At 54.9% G+C, this 23,633-nt stretch overlaps 1 protein-coding gene across 1 annotated transcript; it reads right to left on the bottom strand.

Annotated features, from left to right (window-relative positions):
* Window positions 1-10,909: 10,909 nt before the first annotated feature.
* LOC122227233 (chymosin-like) lies at window positions 10,910-21,451 on the bottom strand. Its single transcript, XM_042951593.1, has 9 exons — window positions 21,292-21,451; window positions 18,235-18,385; window positions 17,275-17,392; window positions 16,335-16,453; window positions 14,972-15,171; window positions 13,464-13,577; window positions 12,565-12,709; window positions 11,958-12,056; window positions 10,910-11,206 (listed from the first exon to the last, which is right to left on the bottom strand). Exons 1-9 carry the CDS (start codon window positions 21,351-21,353, stop codon window positions 11,069-11,071), a joined length of 1,146 nt encoding a protein of 381 aa, XP_042807527.1. The 5' UTR covers window positions 21,354-21,451; the 3' UTR covers window positions 10,910-11,068.
* Between the last annotated feature and the right edge of the window lie 2,182 nt (window positions 21,452-23,633).

The following is a 23,633-nucleotide window of genomic DNA, read 5'->3' as shown; positions in this document are numbered from 1 at the left end:
CAAACTTGCATTTATTGCCTCATGGTTTCTGTGGGTCGGGAATCCAGGCTCAGCTGGGTTGGGTCCCCTGGCTCAGGGCCTGTCATGCCCAAGGTGTCGGCCGGTGCTGCAGTGACCCAAAGACTCAAAAGGAGGTGGATACATCTCCAGCTCCTTCACATGACCAACCACAGGATTCGTTTTCTTCAGGGCTGTTGAACTGAGGGGGACAGCTCCCCTCTGGCTGTTGGCGGCAGATTGACCATCGGATCCTTGCCATCTGAACCTCTTCATACAGCAGCTCACAACAGGACAGCTTGCTTCCTCAGAGTGAGCAAGCAAGAGAGTTGTTTGTCTTTGCAAAACAACCTTGGAAGTGACACTCCATCACTTTGAGCATTCTGTTTGCAATTCAGTAAACCCGGGCCACACTCAAGGGGGTGGATTACACCAGGGCATGAATCCACAGAGGCCGGGATTATTGGAAGCCATTTGACAGGCCGCCAACCACACAGGGTAAAGCAGTTCATAGGACGTTATTTGCCAAAGTGGAGTCAGGCCTGAGGCGGCGATGGTCAGACCGAGAGGAGCAGGGGCACCCGGGTAGCTCAGTCGGTTAAGCATCCAACTCTTGAGTTCAGGTCACGGTTCGTGAGTTCGAGCCCCACGTCAGGCTCTGCGCTGGCAGCGAGGAGCCTGCTTGGGCTTCTCTCTCTCTCCTTCTCTCTCTGCTCCTCCCCTGTTGACATGTTTCTCTCTCTTTCAGAATAAATAAACTTAAAAAAAAAAATAAGAGAGGAGCACATGGGGAGAGGGCTATGAGTGTTTTCACCACATGAAAATATAAGGTCTCCCACATCAGCTCAACTCCTAGACCACTCCAACTGCCCGCTTCCCCGTAGGGGCTATCCCAAAGTGCCATTGTCATCCCGGTCCCTGGACTCCCACTGCTGAATGCTTCCCAGCCTGCTCACATTCCCTTTATAACAATAGCATTCCTGCGTGGCATACCCCTTTGTACTTTCATTTCCTCACTTTTCCTTATTTCTGCCCTTGGTGGGTAGTTCTTGTATTCCCATTCTACAGCTAAGAACACTGAGGCCCGGGAAGGTCAAGATCACAGGGCCTAATGAATGGCAGGGTTGGAATTGAACCCAGTCTGACAGCCTCAAGTTGATCTAAACTGTTAAAAACTGGCTTCTTTTTCAAGCCAATCACGCCTCTAAGTAGAAGAGGTTCTGCAAACCGACGGCGAGAACAAGACAGTTGTATTTATTTCTCCAAAACTTAGCATCAAGGCAGGGCCATCTTCCTCACGCTCGTGGCTTCGGTGACCACATGCTCCCTGACACCAAGTCCAACACCCAGAAGGGCCCAAGCGCCAGCCCTAGGACCTCAGAGGGACCCCCCCCCCCCCAGCGTCGGCAATTGCAGGTTTTAGCAGTGGCTCCTTCCTTCCCTTCCCCTACAGTGGTGCCCTCTCCCTAAGCTTAGACACTGGTAAGCCAAATATTCTCCCTCCCTTCGTAGAAACAATGCTCAGTAAAGAAGACAGTGAGGGGCACCTGGGTGGTTCGGTCAGTTAAGCATCCAACTCTTGATTTCAGCTCGGGTCATGATCTCACAGTTCATGAGTTCAAGCCCCACATCAGCTCAGATGCTGCTTGGGAGTCTCCCTCACTCTCTGCCCCTCCCCCACTCACGTGTGTTCGATCTCTCTCTGTCTGCCTCTCTCTCTCTCTCTCTCTCAAAATAAATAAATAAACATTCAAAGAAAAGCGAGGCTTGGTAGACTGGGCATGGGATCTGAGGGGACAAGTGTCTGGCGGTGATGTCTTGGCCCTCAGCTCACTGAGTTTTTGTTAAGGAGATCATCCTGTTGTGGTTTGGGGGAGGGGCGCTGATGTTGAGGGAGCTGGATGGTATTCTAATGAGTTTGTCCTGCAACAGCCGTAAACAAAGGTCACCCCCAGAGGACAAGGGCAAGGTGTGCTCTGAAGGCAGAGGACTCTTGATCGTCATCTAAGGAGGATAGTCGTGGGCAGGTGGAGGGGGAGCTCCCACCTCCCCAGAAACTCTAGGCCTCACGGAGGCCTAGATGGCTCCCCAAAGATGTCCACCTCCTAATCCCTCGAACCTTTGAGTATGTTGCCTTAACACGGCAAAGGATCTCAAGGTGGCGAGATTGTCCCAGAGTCTGTGAATGGGGCCCATGTAACCACAAGGGCCTTTACAAGAAGGAGGCAGAGGCCAGAGTCAGGAGAGGCGCCAAGGAAAGTGGAGGTCAGAGTGATGAGGCCACCAGCCAAGGCACGCAGGCAGCCAGTGGAAACTGGAAAAAACAACCACACAAATTCCCCCCCTAGAACTCCCCCAAAGAGGGCCATCCTGCTGACCTCCAACCTCCAGAACTATGAGATAATACGTTTGTGCTGTTTGGAACCACTAGGTTTGTGCCAACGTGGTGCCCTGGCAATAGAAAACTAACACAGCTCATACCCATCATAAAGAAATTGGCCAGGAGGTAGAGTGGGTCGACACCATAGCTCTTAAACCCAACTGTCTGGGGACACGTCGCTCTAGTTTACTCCCCTTTGAGCCATCCAGAGCCCATGGACTACAGCTGCGTGCCTACACTGGGGCTGGAGAGCTGGGATCAGCACCTTCAGGGTGTCGGGTGGTGATGATGGCAGAGGTGAGGACCAGAGACCCCCAAGGGGGAAGTGACTTGCCTGAGAGGTCCAGCCTCTGCTGTCCAATGACAGACCCTCTGGACAACACCCGCCCTGGAGAACCAGGTCCCATTTCATCAAGGAAAGAAGTCATGGCTTTTAGTTCCCCACCCCCCTCCCCAACACCCTCTGTAGGGCCGGGAAGCCTGCTGTGAGGGTCCTCAGCTCTAGGGCCCGATACACTGGGGCTTCCCACCAACAGACGGAGGAAGATAGTCAAAGCTGCCCAAAGCCTCAAGGGCAAGTCCTAGAAATGCTCCCTCTCTCTGCTCACCAGGCCCAGCTTTGGTCCTGGAGCACTGCTGAGCCTCCATCGCTGGCAGCCCGCTGAAAGTCTCCTTCCTAGCTGTCCCCATAGGTCATAGCTCTCGGCTGCCCTCTGGCTCCCGCTCTCAGACCCTCCGGCAAACCCTGTTGGGATTATAAAGGTCACATCCCGCCTGGGGGCCCTTTGTAGGTTGTCCAGAAGCTGTCAAAGTCCAGGTGGCCCATCTGGAGCAGCCGAGCAGGGGGGCCAGTCCTAGAACCGCCGGAGACAAGGACAGGCTTCCATGAGCCAGCATGGCACCTGCCTGGGGGCCCCTGAATGGGGACGGTTTCCTGATGCCAGACCCTCTCCCCTTTCCTCCATTCAGCTCCCTACGCCACATCAGGGGCTCAGAAGCACAGGCTGAATGGGGGCTATACCTTCTAGACTAAAAACTGGGACACTCGCTGGCACGAGAAACAATCTGGCAGATGGAGTTTGATTTCAGAATTACCAGCTTTTTTTAGGACTCTGCAATCAATTGAGAGAACAATAAGACAGAGTATTTAAAATGTAAAATATGGTCCCTCTCAATAAATCTCACCATGATAAAGCTCCCGATTGCTCTCGTCCCTGCAACACACTACGAGGACAAAGACCATGGTTCGCTCACCACTGTGACTCCAGCATCTCTGCCCTAGGCATTTTGTAAATCTGTGATGGGAGAGAAGGAGAGAATGCACTCTGGCAAGGCCCAGCACGTTGTTAGCCCCAGACGTCGGGCCAGGCCCCCTGGCTACACGGGGAAGACGGGAGGCCCCATGTCACCCTCAAGCTCAGGTACTTCCAGTGGGACAAGTGACTTTCCAGTGTTCCTCTGCTTGGGGAGACATGCTGCTCCCACCTGAAACCTGTACCCCCAGGGGCCGACTAGCCCCGGAATGAGCTAGGGGTTTCTGAGCTGCCAGGGCAATTTCAGCCTAGGTGGAGCGGCTGCTTTGGGGGCCGGATGGAGAAGGACCGATGAGCAGCAAGGAGGTGTAGAGGTCACAGGCACAGCAAAGAGGTGTAGAGGTCACAGGCACAGTGGGGAGGGGAGGTCACTCAGGATCCCACTCGTAATGGACTCAACTGTGTCCCTCCAGAATCAATGCTGGAGCCCTAACCCCTTCAGTGAGTGCATTTGGAGATGGGCCTCTAAAGAGGCAATTAAGGTTAAATGAGGCCATAAGTGTGGGGCCTTGATCCAATGTGACTGGTGTCCTTAGAAGAAGAGGAAGAGACAGGAGGGGTGTGTGTGCACAGAAGGCAGCCCTCTGCAAGCCCCGGAGCCGGAGAAACCAGCCCCACCAACACCTTGACCTTGGGCTTCCAGCCTCCAGAACCACGAGAAACAAATGTGTATTGTTTCGGCTGTTGGTCTGTGGTGATTTGTTATGGCGGCCTGAGCGGCCTGAGACACCACACCAGGGGAGGAGGTGGTCAGAGAGAGGAAGGGGTGAGGGAGGCACAGTCCCGAGTGCCCAGTGACCTTGGCCAGGGAGCACCCCATGGGCAGAAGAAACCCCTTCCTCTCCCTCGTGAATCTAATTAAGTCCTTAGGATGCAGTCCAAATCTATAGCCCAGCTGTCACAAAGTGACTAGAATGTCCACATGGCACCTGCACCAACCTGCACCATGGCACCTGACTGTCAGGCCAAAGGCCATGGTTTCTGAGGTTTCTCGGGTCCCCACTCATTCTCTTCCTGACCAGCCTGTGGCTGGGACTCCCTGGGAACGTGCAGACCCAGGAAAGTGGTCGCAGATTCTCTACTCTTTGCATATTATCCAAGCCCAACGGGGACATAGGCCGGGGCACTGGAGATGCCCTCAGATGAGAAACACCCCTCAGATTGCTGATGTGAGGACCGAGCCTCCGATTTGCACTCCCGGGGGAGGGCCTGGCTTACAGAGCTTCCCAGGCAACGGTTCAAAGCTGCTGCAGAAGGTATGGCTGGGCCCAGCCCAGGACACTCCCCAACACACGAGCAGCCTCTCCAGAAGCTCCTTGTTCCCTCCCAGAGGTCCTAAAAATAAAGCTCTAAGGACACAGTTATTCTGGTGTCCGTGCTAAACAGAGCCCTGGGAAAGAAAGGGGCTCTCAGGTTTCATGGCTGGGGCCAGAGGACAGAGCAAGGACAAAAAGGTGGGGGAGCTCAGTACCTATAGATGGAGCGTCGGTGTCATGCGGAGGAGACCAAGGTCACCAGCCCAGAGGAGGTGGCCAGAGCCATGAGCAGTCCTCCTAAAGGAGGTGTGATTCCACCAGCAGAGCAGGCTCTGCATCGTCTCTAGCCCCAGCCCCGGGGCTCCAGCGGTCCTGGCTGCCTACAGGCCCACTGGAGCTTAACTCCTTGGGGTGAAGGCTTACCCTGCCCACCTGGATGGGCTAATGCTGTCCCCAAGCCCCTCAGCACACACAGCAGGCATATCTTGCCCTGGCCAGCTCTAGCTCAAAATGTTATCCTGGGATTACAGATGATCCAGAAAGATCAAAGGAGGAGGAGATCAGAAAACAGAGAAGGGAAAGGCTAGCCCTCGAGGGGTCCAGTGAGTGAGGGGTTTGAGGACAGAGACCGTGTCCCCTGTGTCTGTGCCTCCTGCAGAAGCAGGCACTGTGCCCTGGACATAGTAGGCACTTAGTAAATTCTATGATTTGCTTGGCTATTGCCCCCAACCCCTGCCATGGTGGCCTGCTGGGGTGGAGAGAAAGAAGGTTGCAGGATACAAAAAGGTGTGCAAAGCTGGCATTTGAAATTGGACCACTAGAGGGCGCTCCAGGACAAGAGCTGAGTCGGGGCCGCCCAAGGACAGTTTGGAGTTTGTTTATTCATTCAACACACCTCCGCTGAACACTCGGCTGTGTCAAACGCGAAGTGCTATGAAGGATACAAAAGGATTGAGATATGACCCCTGCCCTCAAAGGGTCATCTCAGAAAGGTACGAGGGGGAAGCAATGATGATAATGTATCCGTATTTACCTATGGGCAACTTCTGTCTGTTAAGTGCTGGCTACTTTTCACACACTATTCCTTGTATCTATAATACTTGTTCCTCTTTCATATCCGTGTGTCACCCCCTTTTGCATGTCTTTGTCCATATGGCCCCTTCTCGTGAGGCCTGTGTTCCCCACCTCATTTTATTTTTTTATTTTTTTTTAATTTTTTTTAACGTTTTATTTATTTTTGAGACAGAGAGAGACAGAGCATGAATGGGGGAGGGGCAGAGAGAGAGGGAGACACAGAATTGGAAGCAGGCTCCAGGCTCTGAGCCATCAGCCTAGAGCCCGACGCGGGGCTCGAACTCACGGACCGCGAGATCGTGACCTGAGCCGAAGTCGGACGCCCAACCGACTGAGCCACCCAGGCGCCCCCCCCACCTCATTTTAAAGCATATGGTGTTCTCATGGCATTCGTTGTCCTTCTCCACTTCCTCCCATGGCACCTAAAACCAGCCCACATCCTACACAGCCTGCACATATCCGCGTCCCCACAGAACTCCGTGGCAGTGGAGGCTTCTGTACAGCATGTTTACCGAGGGACTCAATGCATGGAGCAGTGCTTCACACGCAGTACAGACTCAAAACACTTTTTTTTAATGTTTATTTATTTTGAGAGAGCATACGTGCAAGTGGGGGAGGGGCGGAGAGAGAGGGGGACAGAGGATCCCAAGTGGCGTGCAGAACTCACAAACCGTGAGATCATGACCTGAGCCGAAGTCGGATGCTCAACCGACAGAGCCACCCCGGTGCTCCATCGAAATGTATTTTTTAGTAAATAAGGTGACAATTCTAAACAGCCCTGGATAAACCGAGCAGCCAGGGGTCAGTGAGCAAGCATTGCTGGGGTTTGGAGGGTTTGGGTGAGGTGGGCATCATGTGTAGTAGGGGCTCTTCTCAGAGGAGGTGACATTTAAGCTGGTCTTGAAGGATGAAGAGCAGGTCACAGGTTGGAGAAAGTGGGCGGGGCTCCCGGCAAAGGAAGCAGCATGAGCAAAGGCCCAGAGGCCAGCCCTGCAGGGTGCACCCTGCAGGGTGCAGGTATGGCCTTGGCGGAAGGTCAGACCCTCCTGTTCTCAGCAGGGAGCTGCTGCAGGCCCTGGCCTGTAGGGGGCGGGTGTGGGGAGTGGCCACAACCAGGGCTCCTGGGCAGTGGCCAGGCACGTCCCTTTGCCTGCCCCAGGCTGTCCCTCACCCCCCTTCCCATTGCCCACTTCCTGCTCTTATAGTGTGTCTCCCTTGCCTCTCTTGCTGCCTAGGGCTTCCTGACATGGGGCAAACTTCTACACCCCCCCCCCCCCCGCCTTCAGTTATAGCCTCCCTTCTGCTGCTGCCAGCAAGAAACCAACTGCACAGCTCAGAAAACAATCCATCATTTTGTCATAACATTTCCATTTCAAAGACTTCCTTTCCAAGCTTCTCTCTGGCCAAAGCTTCCTCTCATTAGCATGAGAGGAACTGGCTTGGAACTGAGTGACAGGGGAGGGAGAAGGACAGAGGGCGGGGGGATGGGGCTGCGAGCTGAGGCCTCTGCCCCTGTGTATGCGGGGGGGACAGGGAGGGGCGCTGGGCCAGCACGTGTGCCTGTGTGCATCTGTGCGTGCGTGTGTGTGCGAGTGCGCACGCTCGCATCCTCCTGAACTTGTGTTTCCCCGCACTTGTGGTTCATGCTACCAGGCCATAGATTCGCCCGCTCACGTCACACAGCATAAACCACCCTTGGGCGCTTGCTCAACCTCCAAGATGTGCCCGGCGCCCCCGCCCCGCCCCCTACCCCAGGCACGGAGGACTCAGAGAGGAAGGATGCCCATGCTGTCCACCAGACGCTCAGGCAGAGACCGATGTGTAAGCGAATAAATACGACAGGACAAATCTGTTGTAAAGATCCCCACTGAGCAATCAGGAAGCTAGAAGAGAAAGTCTGGCGGAGAGGGGTGTCACCTCCGGGGACACTTAAGCTGCTCTGGAAGGATGAGGAGCAAGTCATAGGTCACAGAGAATGGAAAGGAGAAAAACTGGCAAAGGGACGGCAGGCACAAAGGCCCTGAGGCCAGCTCTGCAGGGGGTTAGGTGTGGCTAAGGCGGCAGACGGTGGCGGGGACGGGAGCAAACACTGAGGCTTCCCCAGCTGCGGTCTCCCTGCCTTGGCTTTTTCGTGAGCAGCCGGTGCCGGTGGGGGAGCGGGGAGTGAGCAGCTGGCCCCGCGGGAACCTCCGCCCAGCATCACAGTTCCCCACTGGCCTCCAGGTGGCCCCTCTTCACAAGCAAGTAGCAGTTGTGCTGACAGCCCTTCCAAGGCCCCTTCATCACCTGGCAGACCCTCCCCCCCCACCAGAGAGCGGGGCCTGGTGCAGAGCCCAGTGTGGACCCCTCCAGCAGAACCTTAAAGCCCTGGAAGCAGCTGCGGCTGCCTTCTGCCCTTTCATTGTCCCAATGAAGGTGAGCCATTCCCCAGGGACAGCAAAGAAGGGGGAGCATTGGGGGCTCAGCAACAAGAAGGAGAAAATGCAGAGAGGGCCCGAGTGTGGTGGGTGGGTGGGTGGTTGCAAGGATCCAAGAGAAAAGGGGGAGACCAGCAGCGAGCAGTGCAACTCTTGAGGACCTTACTGATTGAATCATTCATTCATTCATTCATTCATTGATAATATTATTCGTATCAGCAACACCTGATGAAGGCATTCCATGGTTTAGGTACCCAAGATATCAAAATGAGAGACGCAGTGTCTGTCCTCAGGGAGCCCCCAGTCGGTGAGGGGGACAGATGGAAAACAAGTGTTAGAACGCTAAGCACTGTGCTAAGGAGAGCACGGGGCACAGGGGGGCGCACGGGAGGGAACCAACCCAGCCTGGTAAGAGCATCCTGGAAAGATTTGCACTCAGCTGAGGTTTGAAGGACAAGTGAAAACTGAACAAAGGGGTTGGAGGGCGGAGAACCTTTCCAGCAGGGTATTCTCTGCAGTGGGGAGAAACCCTAGGGAGGGACTGGCCACTAACCACCTAGGACAGGGACCGCCACTGGGGTCCAGTGGGCTAGGGTCAGCAGTGGGGGGCCATTCAGTCTAAGCCTCCCATTTATGAAAATCATCATGTGGAGACTTTCCACATGATCTCTCATGGAAGTCTGGATGTTTAAAATGCAATTTGCTAAGTGTAAGCCATTAAAATATGACACAATTTTCGTGAGCTTGTTCGGGACTTTTTTTTAATCTACAAGAAGCCTAAAAATAATGAATGTGGCCCAGTTCTGTCTCATGCTTGGCAAACAGACAGTATTGGTCTTGGATGAGAAAAGCGAGGCTTGGCAAAGTCGCCCAAAGCCAGAACTCACTCCTTGACGCCATGTTGTCCTCCCTGACCTTGTAGGAACCAACCACCAAGGCCCATCCTCTGTTCTTGAAGTCCTGGAATGTGTTCCCGTAGCCTCTGCCCCAACCCACCCCAGGCTCCTCGGCTCAGCTGGGGCTGCCGCCTGAGCCCTTCCTCCTCCACGTAGGCCCCCACAGCCCAATCCCGCTCCTTTCCTGCCAGAAACCACTGGGTGCTTCCGGGGCCCCGTGCTGGCTGCTCCTCCACAGACCCACAAAGGCACTGGGGACAGCATTTCCACTGCCCTGGGTTCCTCATCTTCTTTGGCTTTGCATACAGCTGAGAAAGACCCCAAGAGATGGCCCCAGGGGAGCCTGTTAACAGGATCCTGTCTGCCAAGCCCCTCCCCCCACTCCTCTTCCTAAAGCACAGTCTCCTTTGTCCTTTGTGAAGCGTCCTGGCCAAATCCATAGCATTAAGCTCTCCAAGACTGCTGCGTGACTCGCTCCTCAGCTGTCTGCAGGGCAAGTGTGGTCAGGATTAGGAGGGGCGGGGGCGGGACCTAGATGCTAACCCGGCCCCAGCTCCCTTTCCGTGCCTTCTGAGAGTTCAGCTACTTACAGGTGTGACTTGAAGCCCAGTCCCAAAATGGGGGCCCAGACTGGCTGTGGTTTAGAAAACAGAAGCCTGATCAATTATACTGCCTCCTGTTGGGAGGCTGCCAAGACAAGGGGCCCAAAGAAAAAGGAAGGAGGGTCGAGGGAGCAAATGTGTGCAGATCAGCAGAGCACTGTTGCAGGGGGCCCGTCAAGGGGCTCTGAGCACTGAAATCCCCCCAGGAAGCTTGTCTGCCTGACCCCCCTATGGTCTCAAGGTAGCATAAGTGAGAAAACCACTTAAATCCACCTGGATCCCTTTGTTCTAACCCTCTGGTATCTCTATTTTCCATGTGGCCTCTCTGTTTCCAGAAAGAAGCCTCAGGAACCTGGGAGCAGGAGTGGTCTGGCCACCGACTGCTGGGGTCTTGACTGAGCACTAGGGGGTCTTCACTCAGCTCTAGTGGTCAGCACTGAGCACTGGCGTGAGCTTTGACTGGCAGCCTCTGAGAGCCCTTGAACGTGGGTCTGTCCCAGGGATGGAGCCACTCTCCACGTGCTGGTGGGTCAGGTTCAGAGCCTCTAAGACTGAGGATGGGACTCTCAGCTGTGGTTCTTCCCCAAGGTTAATGGCAACCTCAGGACCTTCAGATCTTCCCACGTGCCTTCTGTCTACCCCACTGTCTTCTTCAAAACACCCCAAGGCCCTTTTCTTAATGGACTTAGAGCTTTTCTCTCCCTAGCCCCACACCCCAAGCCCTTGCTCCTCAGGGACCAGCCTCGTCCTGCAAAGGTCTCCCCTACTGTACCCTTTCCCCAGAAAGATCTAGAGTGAGAGAACAGAGAGGCAAGACGTGCCTTGGTTTTACCTGGCCTAAGCTTGAAGTGGCCAATTCCCTTGTGAAAGTCTCCACCCACCAACAGGGTCCTGAACCCTCCCCCAGTCACGAAACCCCAATGCTGCCAGACGTACCACATGACAGTCACTCCCCACCCCCACAACGGCGCAGGGCTTTGGCCCCACAGAAGCCACACTTTGCAGCGATATGGTGTTTATTGAAAACCATCTGCCAGAAAACCTGGTCCGTATGTGTGCGTGTGTGCGTGTGTGTGTGTGCACATGCATGTGCGCTTAGGGAGTGCATGCGTGTTCCACGGTCGGCGGTGCAATCAGATGGCCTTGGCCAGCCCCACGCGGTTGTTGATCCTGTCAAAGACACTGTAATACTCCCGGATGAAGACATCTCCCAGGATCCACAGCGGGTCGTCGCCCTCACCCTGGAAACCGCTGGCGCAGAAGCCCAGATCCTGGGAAAGGCAAGGCTGAGATGAAGCTGGTCCGAACCACAGTCACCACATCCGATGGCAAGCCTCCCCCACCACACCCCACAATTACTCTCTCAGTTATTATTTCCTGTCATCCTTGAAATCACCCTCCGAGGCAAGCAGACAAGTATCAGACTCATCTCGCTCAACAAGGTGAAAAACCCGATACTCAGAAAATCAAGTGATGTAATGCAAGATCACTTGGGATGGTCCCCTGACCCCGCTCCTCCTCACTTGTCCTCTCCAGCCTCCAGCCCTCCTCTTAGCACCTACTGCCCTGAGGACCAGCCAGACCAGGCCGGGGGGGGCCCCAAGGCCTTACTAGTTGTATATACTCAAGGCCAGGCCAAAGCTGAGGCCAGTGGGTCAGGGGGGGATAAGGGCTGGGTCCCCACAAAACCCAGGCTATCCACAAAAATCCTGGACAAAGCTCCAGAGCCCTGGGCTTAGAAGCTAGAACAGTGGATGGAGGTTCCCACGGAGAGCTGTGGTCCTGCCTACCCCACCCTCCCTCAAGCCGCTGGGCTCTGTCCACCCCATGTCTCCCAGGATGAGGCCATAACAGCCACACGTGAGGCCCAAGGACAACGGGACCCCACTCAGAAAGGCCAGTTGATCTACATGTACCTCCCACACTCTCCATCTGGGCCACGCCACCAAAGAAGTTCACTGACTTGCCAGGAGAGAGAAGGGGTGCCAGGTGAACCCAGGCTTCCTCTCCTGAGACTCATACCTGGCTGGTGTAGGCAGAGGGGGGCAGTGGGTACTTCCTGCCGTTGATCTCAAAGACCACCATAGGCATGCTGCTCAGTTGCCCGCAGTTGATGTCAAACTAAAGACCAGAAGGAAGTCCTCTTAGATGGGCAAGGGATGTGATCTGGCTGGAAGAGGCAGAGGAGGGCCGAGGCACAGCCCCTTCTTCTGCACTGGAGCCAAGCGGTGGGGAGAGGCTTGCCCACCCAGAGGACTCTAGGGAGATTCTCTCTCAGGCCTCAAGAGTCACAATGACGAGGACCTGCTGTCAGTCTGTGCAGGGACAGACCCCAGCTTGAGACAGAGGGACTGGCCTCAGTGTTTCCCCTCCAGTCTCAGCCAGGACGCTGGGAGCTCTTAGCTGTCAAGGAGGAAGCAGGGAGACCCGTGGGGTGGTGAAGGAACAAGGAGGTGCAGCAGAGCTCGGGGATGCACGGCCCTCCTGGAGACCCGGAGGCCAGACCTTGGCCGCTGCAGCTGCATGAGACGTGAGAGCCTCAACAGCTGTGGTGGGCGGAGCTGGAAGGCCATTGTGAAGGTGTTCGGAGAAATCCCAGCCCCCCGGGGGGAAATGGGCCTGGCCTCACCTGGCCAAACTCATCCTGGGTGGCTCCAATGGCCGTCTGGATGTTGAGGATGTCGCTGCTAGGCCCGACCAGCATGGAGGTGCCTGTGTCCAGGATGGCCTGGCAGCCACCATCACAGGCCACCACCACGCCATTGACCGTAACCCTGCAGAGCGGAAACAGGACAGCCTCGCAGCACGTCCAGCATCCAACCCTCCCTCCCCTGCCAGGATCCTCGGGCGGGGAACAAGCCCAAGCACCACTTCCAGAGCTCATAGAAAAGACCTGAAACCGTTTTCTCCCAAGTCATTAGCTACATCAAGGCTGCCCCACCTTCTGTGGGACAGAAACGTCAAAAAATTGTAAAATCACATGGCAAGACTTTGGAGTCGGGGCGGAATGAGTCCTGCACAAGTCGCCTAAAGATCTGGTTTCAAATTTTCTCCCCGCCATCCACCTGCTGCAAATCTTGTACAAGTCACCCAGCCTTCCTGAACTCTGGCTTCTCATCCACAGAATGGGGTCACAACCCCTCCTTCCTTGACTTCCTCAAGGGATGGTCACGAGGTTCAGACTTGAGGTCAGTAAATTATAAAATGAGGATTACTAATGGCAGCACCTCATAGGGTTTTCGCCAGGAATAAATGAGACGGTCCTATTATCACTCATCCCAATGCCTAGCAGGTAGTAAGTGCTCAGTTAGTGCAGCACTCTTAAGAATGAAGCATCGGTGAATGCCCAGTGTGCTCATTGGCAAAGGTCATTGGCCTTGGAAGCGTCTAATTCAGAACCTGTTGTGATGGTCTTACAAGCTACGGTGTGCGGGCCTTCTCAGAGCCTCCCGGGCTGATCCCCAGGCCCTCCCGTCCCCACACCTGGAGCCACCCCGTGGCTGGGGCCCAGGGCTGCCGCTCACTCACCTGTCCACGGTGAACTGCCAGTACTCCTGCACAGTCACGGGCACCCAGTGCAGGGGGCCTGTGTAGTAGGAGGGGTCGATGGCTCCCAGCGTGAGCATGCTCCCCGGGCCATTCCTGAAACCAAGGAAACTGGTGACGGGCCGCCGCATCCCCACCCAGGGGCAGATGCCACTGAGACCTGGCCCTCCTGTCCGCCCTGCCCTCGACTCCCACCTCCACCCCGAAGGCTTCAGACGCGTTCTCCCAGCCTCCCTGCTCTTCGGGGCTTTTCCCTGATAACAGCTGCAGCATCATCTCTCTGAGTTCTGTAGCCCCCCGGCTGAGGCAGCACCTGCCTCCCGAGGGGAGGTCAGGAAATGACCACCACACAGGTCACATGACCACTGGGCTCTGCTCAGGTCACCCTCAGGAGTCCCCCTGTGCCCACCCCCTGCCCCCAGGCCTTTGGCTACAAGTAGGAGAGAGAGTCTTCAACAAGGTCCCACATACTCCGGGGCTCTTCTCTCAGCCAGGAAACATGGGCACAATGCAGTGTCACTGAATTCCCCCTCTGCTACTTGTTTTTTTAATGTTTATTTATTTTTGACAGAAACAGAGACACAGGTATGACTTAGCCACCAGTTCCTGGGGTGATCGTCCCTCTCAGGCCTCGGTTTCCTTCATAGTGAAAGGAGAAGACTGGACTCCTTTGGAGCCTACTCTAAAAGTCTGTGGGGGTGCCTGGGTGGCTCAGTTGGTTGAGCATCCAACTTCAACTCAGGTCATGATCTCATCGTTCATGGGTTCAAGCCCGGCGTCAGGCTCTGTGCTGACAGCTTAGAGCCCGCAGCCTGCTTTGGATCCTGTGTCTCCCTCTCTCTCTGCCCCTCTTCCACTTGTGCTCTATCTGTCTCTCTGTCAAAAATAAACATTAAAAAAAATTTTTAATAAAATAAAAATAAATAGAAGTCTATGAATCTCAGTGACACCCACAATGATTATGGAGGCCTGGCTACTTTGGAAAAAAGATGTTAAATGCCCCCATGCAGGGGTGCCTGGGTGGCTCAGTCAGTTAAACGTCCAACTTTGGACTCAGGTCATGATCTCACACTTTGTGAGCTCGAGCCCTGTGTCAGGCTCTGTGCTGACAGCTCAGAGCCTGGAGCCTGCTTCAGATTCTGTGTGTCCCTCTCTCTCTTCCCCTCCCCAACTCATGCTCTGTCTCTCTCTGTCTCAAAAATAAATAAATGTTAAAAAGAAAAACTGCCCTCGGGCAGAGATGGGGTCAGGCTTCGTTTTTTAAATGCCAGAAATCAAAGTCACATGTTGGTCCAATGGACTCTGTCTGTATCAATGGCTATGTGGGGGACTTTGGGACAAGAAGTTGGGTCTGCCTGGAAACAAGGAGAGGTTTTCTTGGATTCTGGACACCACCCTTGAGTTGCCGTGTCCCAGAGGGGTGGACATTCCTCAGCCAAGAGACCTTGCTGGGCTGTGGACGTCTGACCCTGCCTGGGGACAGCTCCTACCTGTCCAAGTAAACAGAAAACAGGTCTTTGGCCACCAGGTGCTTCTGCATCATATTGTCAAACACAGGCACTGAGTACTCAGACGCCAGAGAGGGGTAGGCCAGCCCCAGGATCCCATCGAACTCAGAGTAGGTAAAGACGTTGCCAGGTTCCTGGGTGCTCAGGCCCACAGTCTGCTGGGGGTCCACGATGGAGGAGACCTGTAAGAGAGGCAGAGTGACCTCCACCAAGGGCCCCTCAGCCAGAGGCAGGAAGATCCCAGGGCAAGTGGGTATCAGGATCAGCCTTGGGGCTCGCCCTCCCTCCTCCAGGTAATGTAGTTACTCGAGCAAAGAAAAGCCCTCCTTTCCCAGCTCTGCGCTGTGGTTTTGAAGGAATTGGTCCAATAAGCCAGGGACTGAGGAAGAGGCTCCGGGCCCCTGCTCCCTGGTGCTGCTGACTCTTGGGGAGGCCTGAGCTGCGTGGGCACCTGTCCTGACTACGGGAGAGGCTGAGGACAGGACCGTCAATGGAGAAGAGCCGTGTCTCCCTTTTGGCTCAAAGCAAAAGAGCCTTCAGCCAGACCCAGAAAGGACTCAAGGAAGATTGAGGTGAAAATCATGGAGGGATGCTGCTTAATCTTGGATAGTGGGTGAGGAAAGAGACAAGGAAGTTAATGTGTATTGTGCCCTTACTGTGTGCCCACCCCTGTGTCCAGTACTTTACAAGCCAAAAAGTGGCAACAGACAGGAGAACCCTTGTCCAGAGGGCACAGGTGCTCTCCTACGCGAAAGAGTATGCTGTTCCATGACACCTGGGCAGGGGATTCGTCCTCCAGGGCGACTGAGGGAGGCCAAGCCAAGGGCACCACTCAAAGATTGGGAGGCGGGGTTCTGACACTCAGCTCCCAGCTGTGTGACTTCGGGCAAGTTACTGACTCCTCTGAGCTTCCGCTTCCTCCTCTGAACAAGGGGATAATAGCACCTTCCTAAGAACGACATTTCCAGTGAAATCACACGGGCGACACTGAAGAGAGCTCAGTGCTGGCACAGGCTGGGGATCCTGGACCAATTATGGCAAGCATAGATGGAGAAGATTGGGAAGATGGAAAGTAGGCATGGAGAAGCCTCTCAAGAGGACTCTGGGGGTTGTCACGGGAAGGAGAGGAGGGAGGAGGGAAGGTCGAGCCACAGCAGCTGCTGGCTAAAATCCCTCTCAGATTTTAAATCCCCACCAGGCCACGGTTGGTGGGGGGGAGGACAGGATCCAAAGGGCCTCTCAGCCGCAGCTGGAGGGACAGCTCACCAGAGCCTGGGCGTCTAGGTGGTGAAGCGGCTGGTTGGGGAGGAAAGGTGAGTGCCTGCTGACCCAAAGCCCCACTCACAGTGACGGTATCGAGACCCAGAAAGCCCTGCATGCTGCCGGTGCCGTACTGGATGGACAGGGGCTCGTTCAGGTTCTGGAAGGTGGAGGACTTGGATGGGTCAAAGCGATGATGGTTTTCTGAAACAGACCCAGAGTTAGTGAGGCCCATAGAATCTTCTCACCAGTGGACGGTGTCAGCCAGGGCTGAGACCCTCACCAGGCCCTGTAAGAATATGGTCTAAATACTAACCATTCTCTCTGCTGAAAATAAGCACCCATTTTCTCTGGATCCCACTCAGTTTAGTAAAGAAAATTGTTCTTTGGTGCTCGACCCACCTCTCTGACTCCCGGTGCTACCCGTGTAGCTTGCAAACAAAACAGGAAAGCAAAAAGCCATCCCTGCGGTTTCCATGGACATTTTACTTTTTCCAGCTTTGGCATCTTAGGCAACACTCTTTTCTTCTCTGAAATTTGGTTTCCTCCTCTGGTAAATGGAGGTAGAGAGGGCACCAATCTCCCAGGATTGTTGGAGGAATAAATTAATAGCATGTATTAGATGTTTACTCATCATCAACAGTAAGACCCTCTCACTTCATTCTCCAGGCACCCACTGGCATATAATAGCCCCATTTTATAGAAAGGAAAACCGAGGACCCAGAAGGGTCAGCAGCTTGCCTTGGCTCCTGATGGAGACTAAATAAATAAGTAAATAAATAGCCTAAGCTTCCCTAATTTCCAGCTGGTGCTTTACACATTAGACCCGTGATTTGCACACCTTCCCAATCCATGGCCCGGTGGGAAGGGCTGAGCCAGGAGATGGGGCGCAACCGGGAGGCTGGGAACGTCAGAGCAAGCTCTCCTGCACCCACGTTCCCCCTGCCCAGCACCTTGACCGTGGCTGGCAGAGGGGCCCTGGGGTCTGAGCCCGGAGAGGCGGGCCAGAAAGGGAGGTCACTTACTGCAGGCATAACTCTTGCAGTCGACAGAGGGCACCCAGAGGTCCGAGGAGCCGGTGTCAAACACCACGGTGAATTCCTGGGGCGGGGTCCCGATGTAGATCTTCCCAAAGTACTGACACTGGGGACAGACAGCACGGGGTCAGGGGTGGGGAGCACAGCATAGGGGTGAGCGTCGATGTTTGGCATCGAGAAAAGGGGGGAAGGGGGAATGAGGGTCCCTGGGGAGGGTTCTTCACCTCCAGCCACCATGCTGGCTCCCACCTGAGCCGTGATCTCCTGGCCCCTCCCACAAGCCCCAGACATTAGATCAAAATGTGGGCCCTTCTTGGCAGGAAGACTGGGCCCTCCTGCCAGGGGCAGGGACATAAAGATGGGGCACCAGCGAGGTACGGACCCCCACGTCCCAACCCAAGCTGCCCCTGCCATGCCGCCTTGCCAGCCTCCCCGTGAGTCAGAACTAGGGCCGGTGAGGAGGGTGGGGAGGGGGGTGCCAGCGTGACCTAGATAAGGAAATGAGAGCACTGGAGACAAAAGGCTGTTTACTGCAGTGACAGATGACAGATGAGGAAGAGACAGGCTCCAGAAAGGAAGAGGGCACAAGGGGCGTACCTGTCACGTCCTAGGCGGTGGCACATGGGTACCAGTACCCCATCCCTGCCCAGCCCGGATGAAGTCATGGGTTTCCTAAGGCATGGGGGTGCACCTAGGAGCAGATTATGTGCCCCCAAGGGATGTTTTCTGCAGGTTGCCTGAGCTCAGACCCTTCCGGGGGTGACATTCAGAGCCCTGCCTTTGCCGGGTCCGCTGGCCCACCGCAGAGCTGACTGAGGGGCAGGGAGATGGCCTCCATAGCCCACAGGGCTCCATGATTCCTCGAAGTGGGAAACAGGCCGGGTCCGGGAGGGGGCGTCCATCACACTCTGTGAGAAGCATTACTGGAAGGTGGGCAGAGCCACTTACGTCCAAGAAGTTGGCCAAGGGCTCGTTGGGCACCTTGTCTAAGTTGGAGTACTTCTTTCTGATGCCATATGGGTGTTCCTTCAGAAAGTCCTCCAGCAGCCCGTGCTCTTTCAAGGCCTTCCTCAGCGATTTGCCCTTGTGCAGAGGGACCCTGAGGAGACGGGGGAGAATTCATGATGCCGGGGGGCATCTCCCCAGGGCTGCCTGGCCTCCCAGAAGGTGCCCAGAGGCTCTGGGTTCCGTAAGCTACTCCCCCACTTTCTTTTTTTATATCATAACTCAAAGTAAAAATTGTATTCTACATCAGTTCACAAATCAGCGCCTACCCTTACTAAATACAACGCACTCTGATATTCCCTGTTCCTTTCTCTTTTTTAATGCTGCCAGAGACTCAGTGAATGTATTTCATAGCTTGCTAGTGAATACTGTAACTCCAAGGTGTGAGAGACCCAATATTATCCAGTCTCCAAATTCTTACTATCTACCTACCATGTGTCAGACATTGTATGGGGCACAGGGGTACAGTCTCTGCCCCCCACCGGGACATGCTGTCTAGAGAGGAAATGATGTCCCCCACACCCTGCTAAATTCCGTGAGAGTGCTCTGCCCTTGTGACCCCTATGACTGGCTCTCTGGGTGGCCTGAAGTGTGTGGAAAGTCTTTGAAGGGTCTCAGTACAGAGCGTGGACCTCAAGGGAGCTTCTGGAGTTTAGGGGTTGGATGATGGAAGCAAACCAACAGAAGAGAGTCTGGAGGGGAAACATGAAGGAGGGTTCTAGACCCAGCTTTACAGGCTGTGGCACTTTGGGTCGCTCCCCAAAACCCTCTGAGTTTCAGCTCGGTCTCAGCATAAGGGGTGAACTCCTTCCTCTCTCCAGCCACTCTCCAGCCCTGCCTTTGGCCAACCGTAGCTTCACCTCTCTGGCTCCCAGGTCCCCCCTCCAGTAGCGTGAAGGAATGGAGCCAGATGATCCCGGGGTCCCTCAGTTCTAAGGGCCATGCGGTCCTCCTCTGTGAGCCTCGTCCTCTGAAGGACGAGTGGCGACCACGGCCATGAAAGTGCTTTGAGAGTAATAAAATGGCAGCAGTCAAATAAAACAAAAAATGGGTTCTCTCGTGTTGTTCACATCCCAAACGGATCCCATATGGAACAGGCCTGTGTGTGAATTATGGTCTCTCCTCTGGTGCCTCTCTTCCCCAGCCCTCATGTGTGAATTCCACCCAACGGAAATAAAAGGTCCTCGAGATTGTTTCTCAGCCTTTGTCTCTGATGATAGAAAAGGACGTAAGCCCAAAAGGAAGGAAGTTAGTCTGAGCTCCCAAGACCAAGCCCACAGCTGCCCTTTCCTGTGTCCCGATGTCTCCACTGAGCACTTGTGTCCAGCACGAGGTCCCAGAGAGCCTCCCTCTGAGGGACACCTGCAGCCCACTGCCCCACACAGAGACCAGGAAGCTCACCGTGGAAACCCCCACTCCCCCAGCGCTGCCCCTAGTTCCTGCACTGAGAGCCCCCCCACCCAATGCCTGGCACTCAAAAGAGCCTCACTTTCAAGGACCATGAGGAGCTCCGACTGGTCAAAGCCACCCTGACCCCTTTTTAGGGATCCAGCTTCCCAGGGATGGATTCAGGTTCCCCCAGTCCCGGGGCTCAACAGGGCTCAAACCTGGGATAAGGCTCAAACCAGAGATAGCATGATTTTGTGGTAAGAGTGCCAGTCTGCTTGGGACCAAGTCCTAGCTCCTCCCTTTGACCCTCACAGTCTTGAGTAGCTCAGGGGTCCTCCCTGAACAACAGCTTCCTCATCTGTAAAATGCAAATAATACTATCTACCTAATCCAGGAGGATTCGCGGTAGCAGAGGTAAATATCCAACCAAGTTTCTGGCACCTGGTAGCAAGCAGCTCAAGAAATTATCAATCATGGGGCACCTGGCAGGCTCAGTCAGGAGAGTGTGTGACTCTTGGTCTCAGGGTCGTGAGTTTGAGCCCCCCATTGGGTGTCGAGATTACTTTTAAAAAATCGTTTCAGGGGCGCCTGGGTGGCTCAGTCGGTTAAGCGTCCGACTTCGGCTCAGGTCACGATCTCGCGGTCCGTGAGTTCGAGCCTCGCGTCGGGTTCTGGGCTGATGGTTCGGAGCCTGGAGCCTGCTTCCGATTCTGCGTCTCCCTCTCTCTCTGCCCCTCCCCCGTTCATACTCTGTCTCTCTCTGTCTCAAAAATAAATAAACGTTAAAAAAATTTTTTTAAATAAAAAAAATTAAAAATCGTTTCAAAAAAAAGTCTCAAAAAAAATATCTGTTATAATTTTTGGAGGAGAATTTGGGAACTTCCACCACAGAGAGAACTTTATTTCGTTTAAGAAATGCATACATAGGGGCACCTGGGTGGCTCAGTCAGCTAAGCATCCGACTTCAGCTCAGGTCACGATCTCGCAATTCGTGGGTTCGAGCCCCGCGTCGGGCTCTGTGCTGACAGCTCAGAGCCTGGAGCCTGTTTCTGATTCTGTGTCTCCCTCTCTCTGCCCCCCCACCCCCCGCCGTTCATGCTCTGTCTCTCTCTGTCTCAAAAATAAATAAACGTTAAAAAAAAATTAAAAAAAAAAAAGAAATGCATACATAGCTCTCATCACGCGCCAGACACCGTTCAAAGCATTTTACAAACACCAGCTCATATAGTCTGCGTGCCAACCCTGTGAGATAGATGCTTTCTGTTACCCTCGTTTTATAGCAGGAGAGGAAACAGGGCGCAGAGAGTCAGGTTACTGATGGAGCTGGGGATCAACTCACAGGCAATTTGACTCCAGAAACCATCACCTTAATCCCACAGGCTGTCCCCTCTGGGCCCTGGTCCTTGGCCACCGCACCCTGCAGTGGCGGGGCTCACTCAGAGGAAAGGATCCCAGATGCAAAGGCAAGACCAGTGGAGCGCTTCTCCTGGGAACCTGCAGCATTTCCTCAGAAGATTCCCCAGGGCAAGGAGGGGAAGCCCAGGAGAGACCCACCGGAGCAGATACACCTGACACCCTTCCCCCCACGTCCCCCTGGGGCCTGACACACACCTGGTGATCCCACTGCCCTGGGAGAGAGCCAGGACTGCAAGTAGCACCACGAGACACTTCATCCTGGACGGTGGGCTGGCCACTGCTCGAGCCGGTGCCCGTTCCCACAGCCTTTATAGAGTGAGCCCCGTCCCCTCCGGCTGGAGGCCCAGGCTGCGAAGATAACCCCCTGACTTCGGGCTGTTCCCCAAACACATTAAGACAGGACCCAGAGTACCTAACACCCACTCCGATAAGGGCCACGAATTCCACCACCGCAGGGACTTCAAAGTGGAAGTGTACACATGCTGGGGAATGTCCCAGAGGCCTCCCTGACCTGATTTCCCCTTCCACAAGGGACTTCTCAAGCGAACCCAGGCAGGGCCACCCCCGGAAACCTGTGTCGCCTTCCACCTTGCGGGCTGTAAAGAGGTCTCTTTTCAGCAGCCCCCCTCCCCCTGTCCAAGCTGCCTCTCCTGCCTGGGCCTGACTTCACAGACAGCCAGCAGCCTGCTCTGCCCGGGATCCTCCGGCTCAGGCCTCCCAGCCCCGTGTTCCAGGGAGCATTCAGTGCACCCAGGCAGGGATGCTCCTTCAGTTGGCCACCCGGGTCTAAGAGAGATGGCAGGACCAACACTCCTACACCGTCAGGGCCGTGGCCCCCGGTTCCATGCTGGAAGGGTGTTGGGAAGGGCGGGATAGGTGCCGGATCCCCTGAGCAATGGAGTGCTGGCGAGGGTGAACAGGGGAGGCAGGCATGTGCCGCGCACACACGGAGGGCGGAAAATGTGGCATGATGGTCAGGTTTAGGCAACAGGTTAGGCCGAGAGCCGGCACCCTCGTCCACACAAAGGTCTAGGAAGAGCTTCTCCGAAACACACATGTGGGGCTTTGTGATGAGTAGAGGGCCCCTGAGAGAGAATGAGGGCCAAAAGGAAAAAAAGACTCAGCCACAGAATCGGTAGAGAAGACCACACCTTGGGACAAGGGGAGGCTATAAACTGGAAAGTCAGGATCAAGTCAGAATAAGGCAGGGGCTTTGGGGCCACGGGTTGGCAGGAGAGCATGGGGCCAGCCACCGACAGCCTTCAGGACAGACATCAGGGTAGCAAGGCAGGACTGGTGGGGGTGGACTAGAGAGGGCAGGCTGGGTATCCAAAGAGGCGGGCATGTCGTGGGCCCTGGACACAGGGGCACGCTGAGAGAGACAGGCCTGGAAGTTTCCTGCATTTGACATGAGGGCCTCAGGAGGCCCATCGACGGGGGACCTGAGTGCTTTATGGAAGGACTTAGGAAGACAGCCAGATGTGATCCCTCCCGTGAGATGCCACACCCAGCCATCTACGTCCTGCTCAGAAGGCCAGGACACTGCTGCCCCCGGTGCCCCAGGACATGGCCAGGAGCACATCTTCATGGCACCCTCCCACCCTGCCATTCCAAAAGCCAGGGAAGCAGAAAGAAAAAAACACCGCTCAATGGTACCGCGTGTTTCCTGTTTCTTCCCTGAAGACATTTGTCCTGCCAGGCCGGGGCCGTATGTCCTGCCCCAGTGGCCCTGCCTCCGAGTGGTCTTTCCTCCCTCACCCCAGCACGGAGCATGAGGCACAGAAGAGGCTCACTAAACGTTTGGTTAAGCAAATGAGTTAATGAATGGTCTTCCTACCCTTCTGGAGGCACCACAGGTCACATCTTTATTATGAGCTACAGATGAGGAGACAGAGACTCAGAGAGGTTGAGGGACTTGCTTGAACTGCCACAGATCCCTGGTCTGACACCCTACACACTGCCCCACAGGGCCCGGCAAGCTATGGCAATTTCATGAATTTGCAATATCCTGTCTGGACCGGCTCTGCTCCTAGCTTACTCCTGCTGACCGCCGGATACCCCTTGGGACGGCCATGCCCGTGCGCATCCTCCGGGGCTGGGACCCTCCAGGGTCAACACCACCAAGCGGGAGCGTTGTAGCAACTCTGCTCCACGTCACCAGGAGCCCAGCCCAACCCAGAGGCAAACAGTCCTGGACAATGAGCCTGGGAAGTCAGGCTCAGCCATCCCTCCCATCGGAAGGTGACCCTCAAAGCCAAAAACTAAAGATCCCTTAGCACCGGTTGTTTCGTGTTTACTCACGAGATTGAGATCATTCTAACAGCATTCAAGTGCACTCTATCAGGAACGTTGCCCCAGATGGCACAGAGCGTTAGAACTGCTTATCCATGGGTGCAGGCCAAGAATTGCAAAAAGCTTTTAGAAAAACCATGATAAGATTTCATCACTGGCTACCCAGCACCAGGTGGGGACAACTCCCCTTCATCTAGATTTTTTTCTAAGTTCCTTATTAACTTTGAGAGAGAGAGAGCACACAT

Source organism: Panthera leo, chromosome C1 (assembly GCF_018350215.1).
Source record: "Panthera leo isolate Ple1 chromosome C1, P.leo_Ple1_pat1.1, whole genome shotgun sequence".
Taxonomy (NCBI): domain Eukaryota; kingdom Metazoa; phylum Chordata; class Mammalia; order Carnivora; family Felidae; genus Panthera; species Panthera leo.
This window is presented reverse-complemented; position numbering and strand designations above follow the sequence as displayed.

Bases quoted from the DNA above. Each gene is read 5' to 3' on its own strand.
- LOC122227233 (XM_042951593.1), bottom strand. From the start codon at position 21,353: ATGAAGTGTCTCGTGGTGCTACTTGCAGTCCTGGCTCTCTCCCAGGGC. The intron at 16,454-17,274 runs GTAAGTGACCTC...GGTCTGTTTCAG, and splicing joins CTGCAAGAGTTATGCCTGCA to AAAACCATCATCGCTTTGAC. The intron at 15,172-16,334 runs GTGAGTGGGGCT...CCTCTCTTACAG, and splicing joins TGGGTCTCGATACCGTCACT to GTCTCCTCCATCGTGGACCC.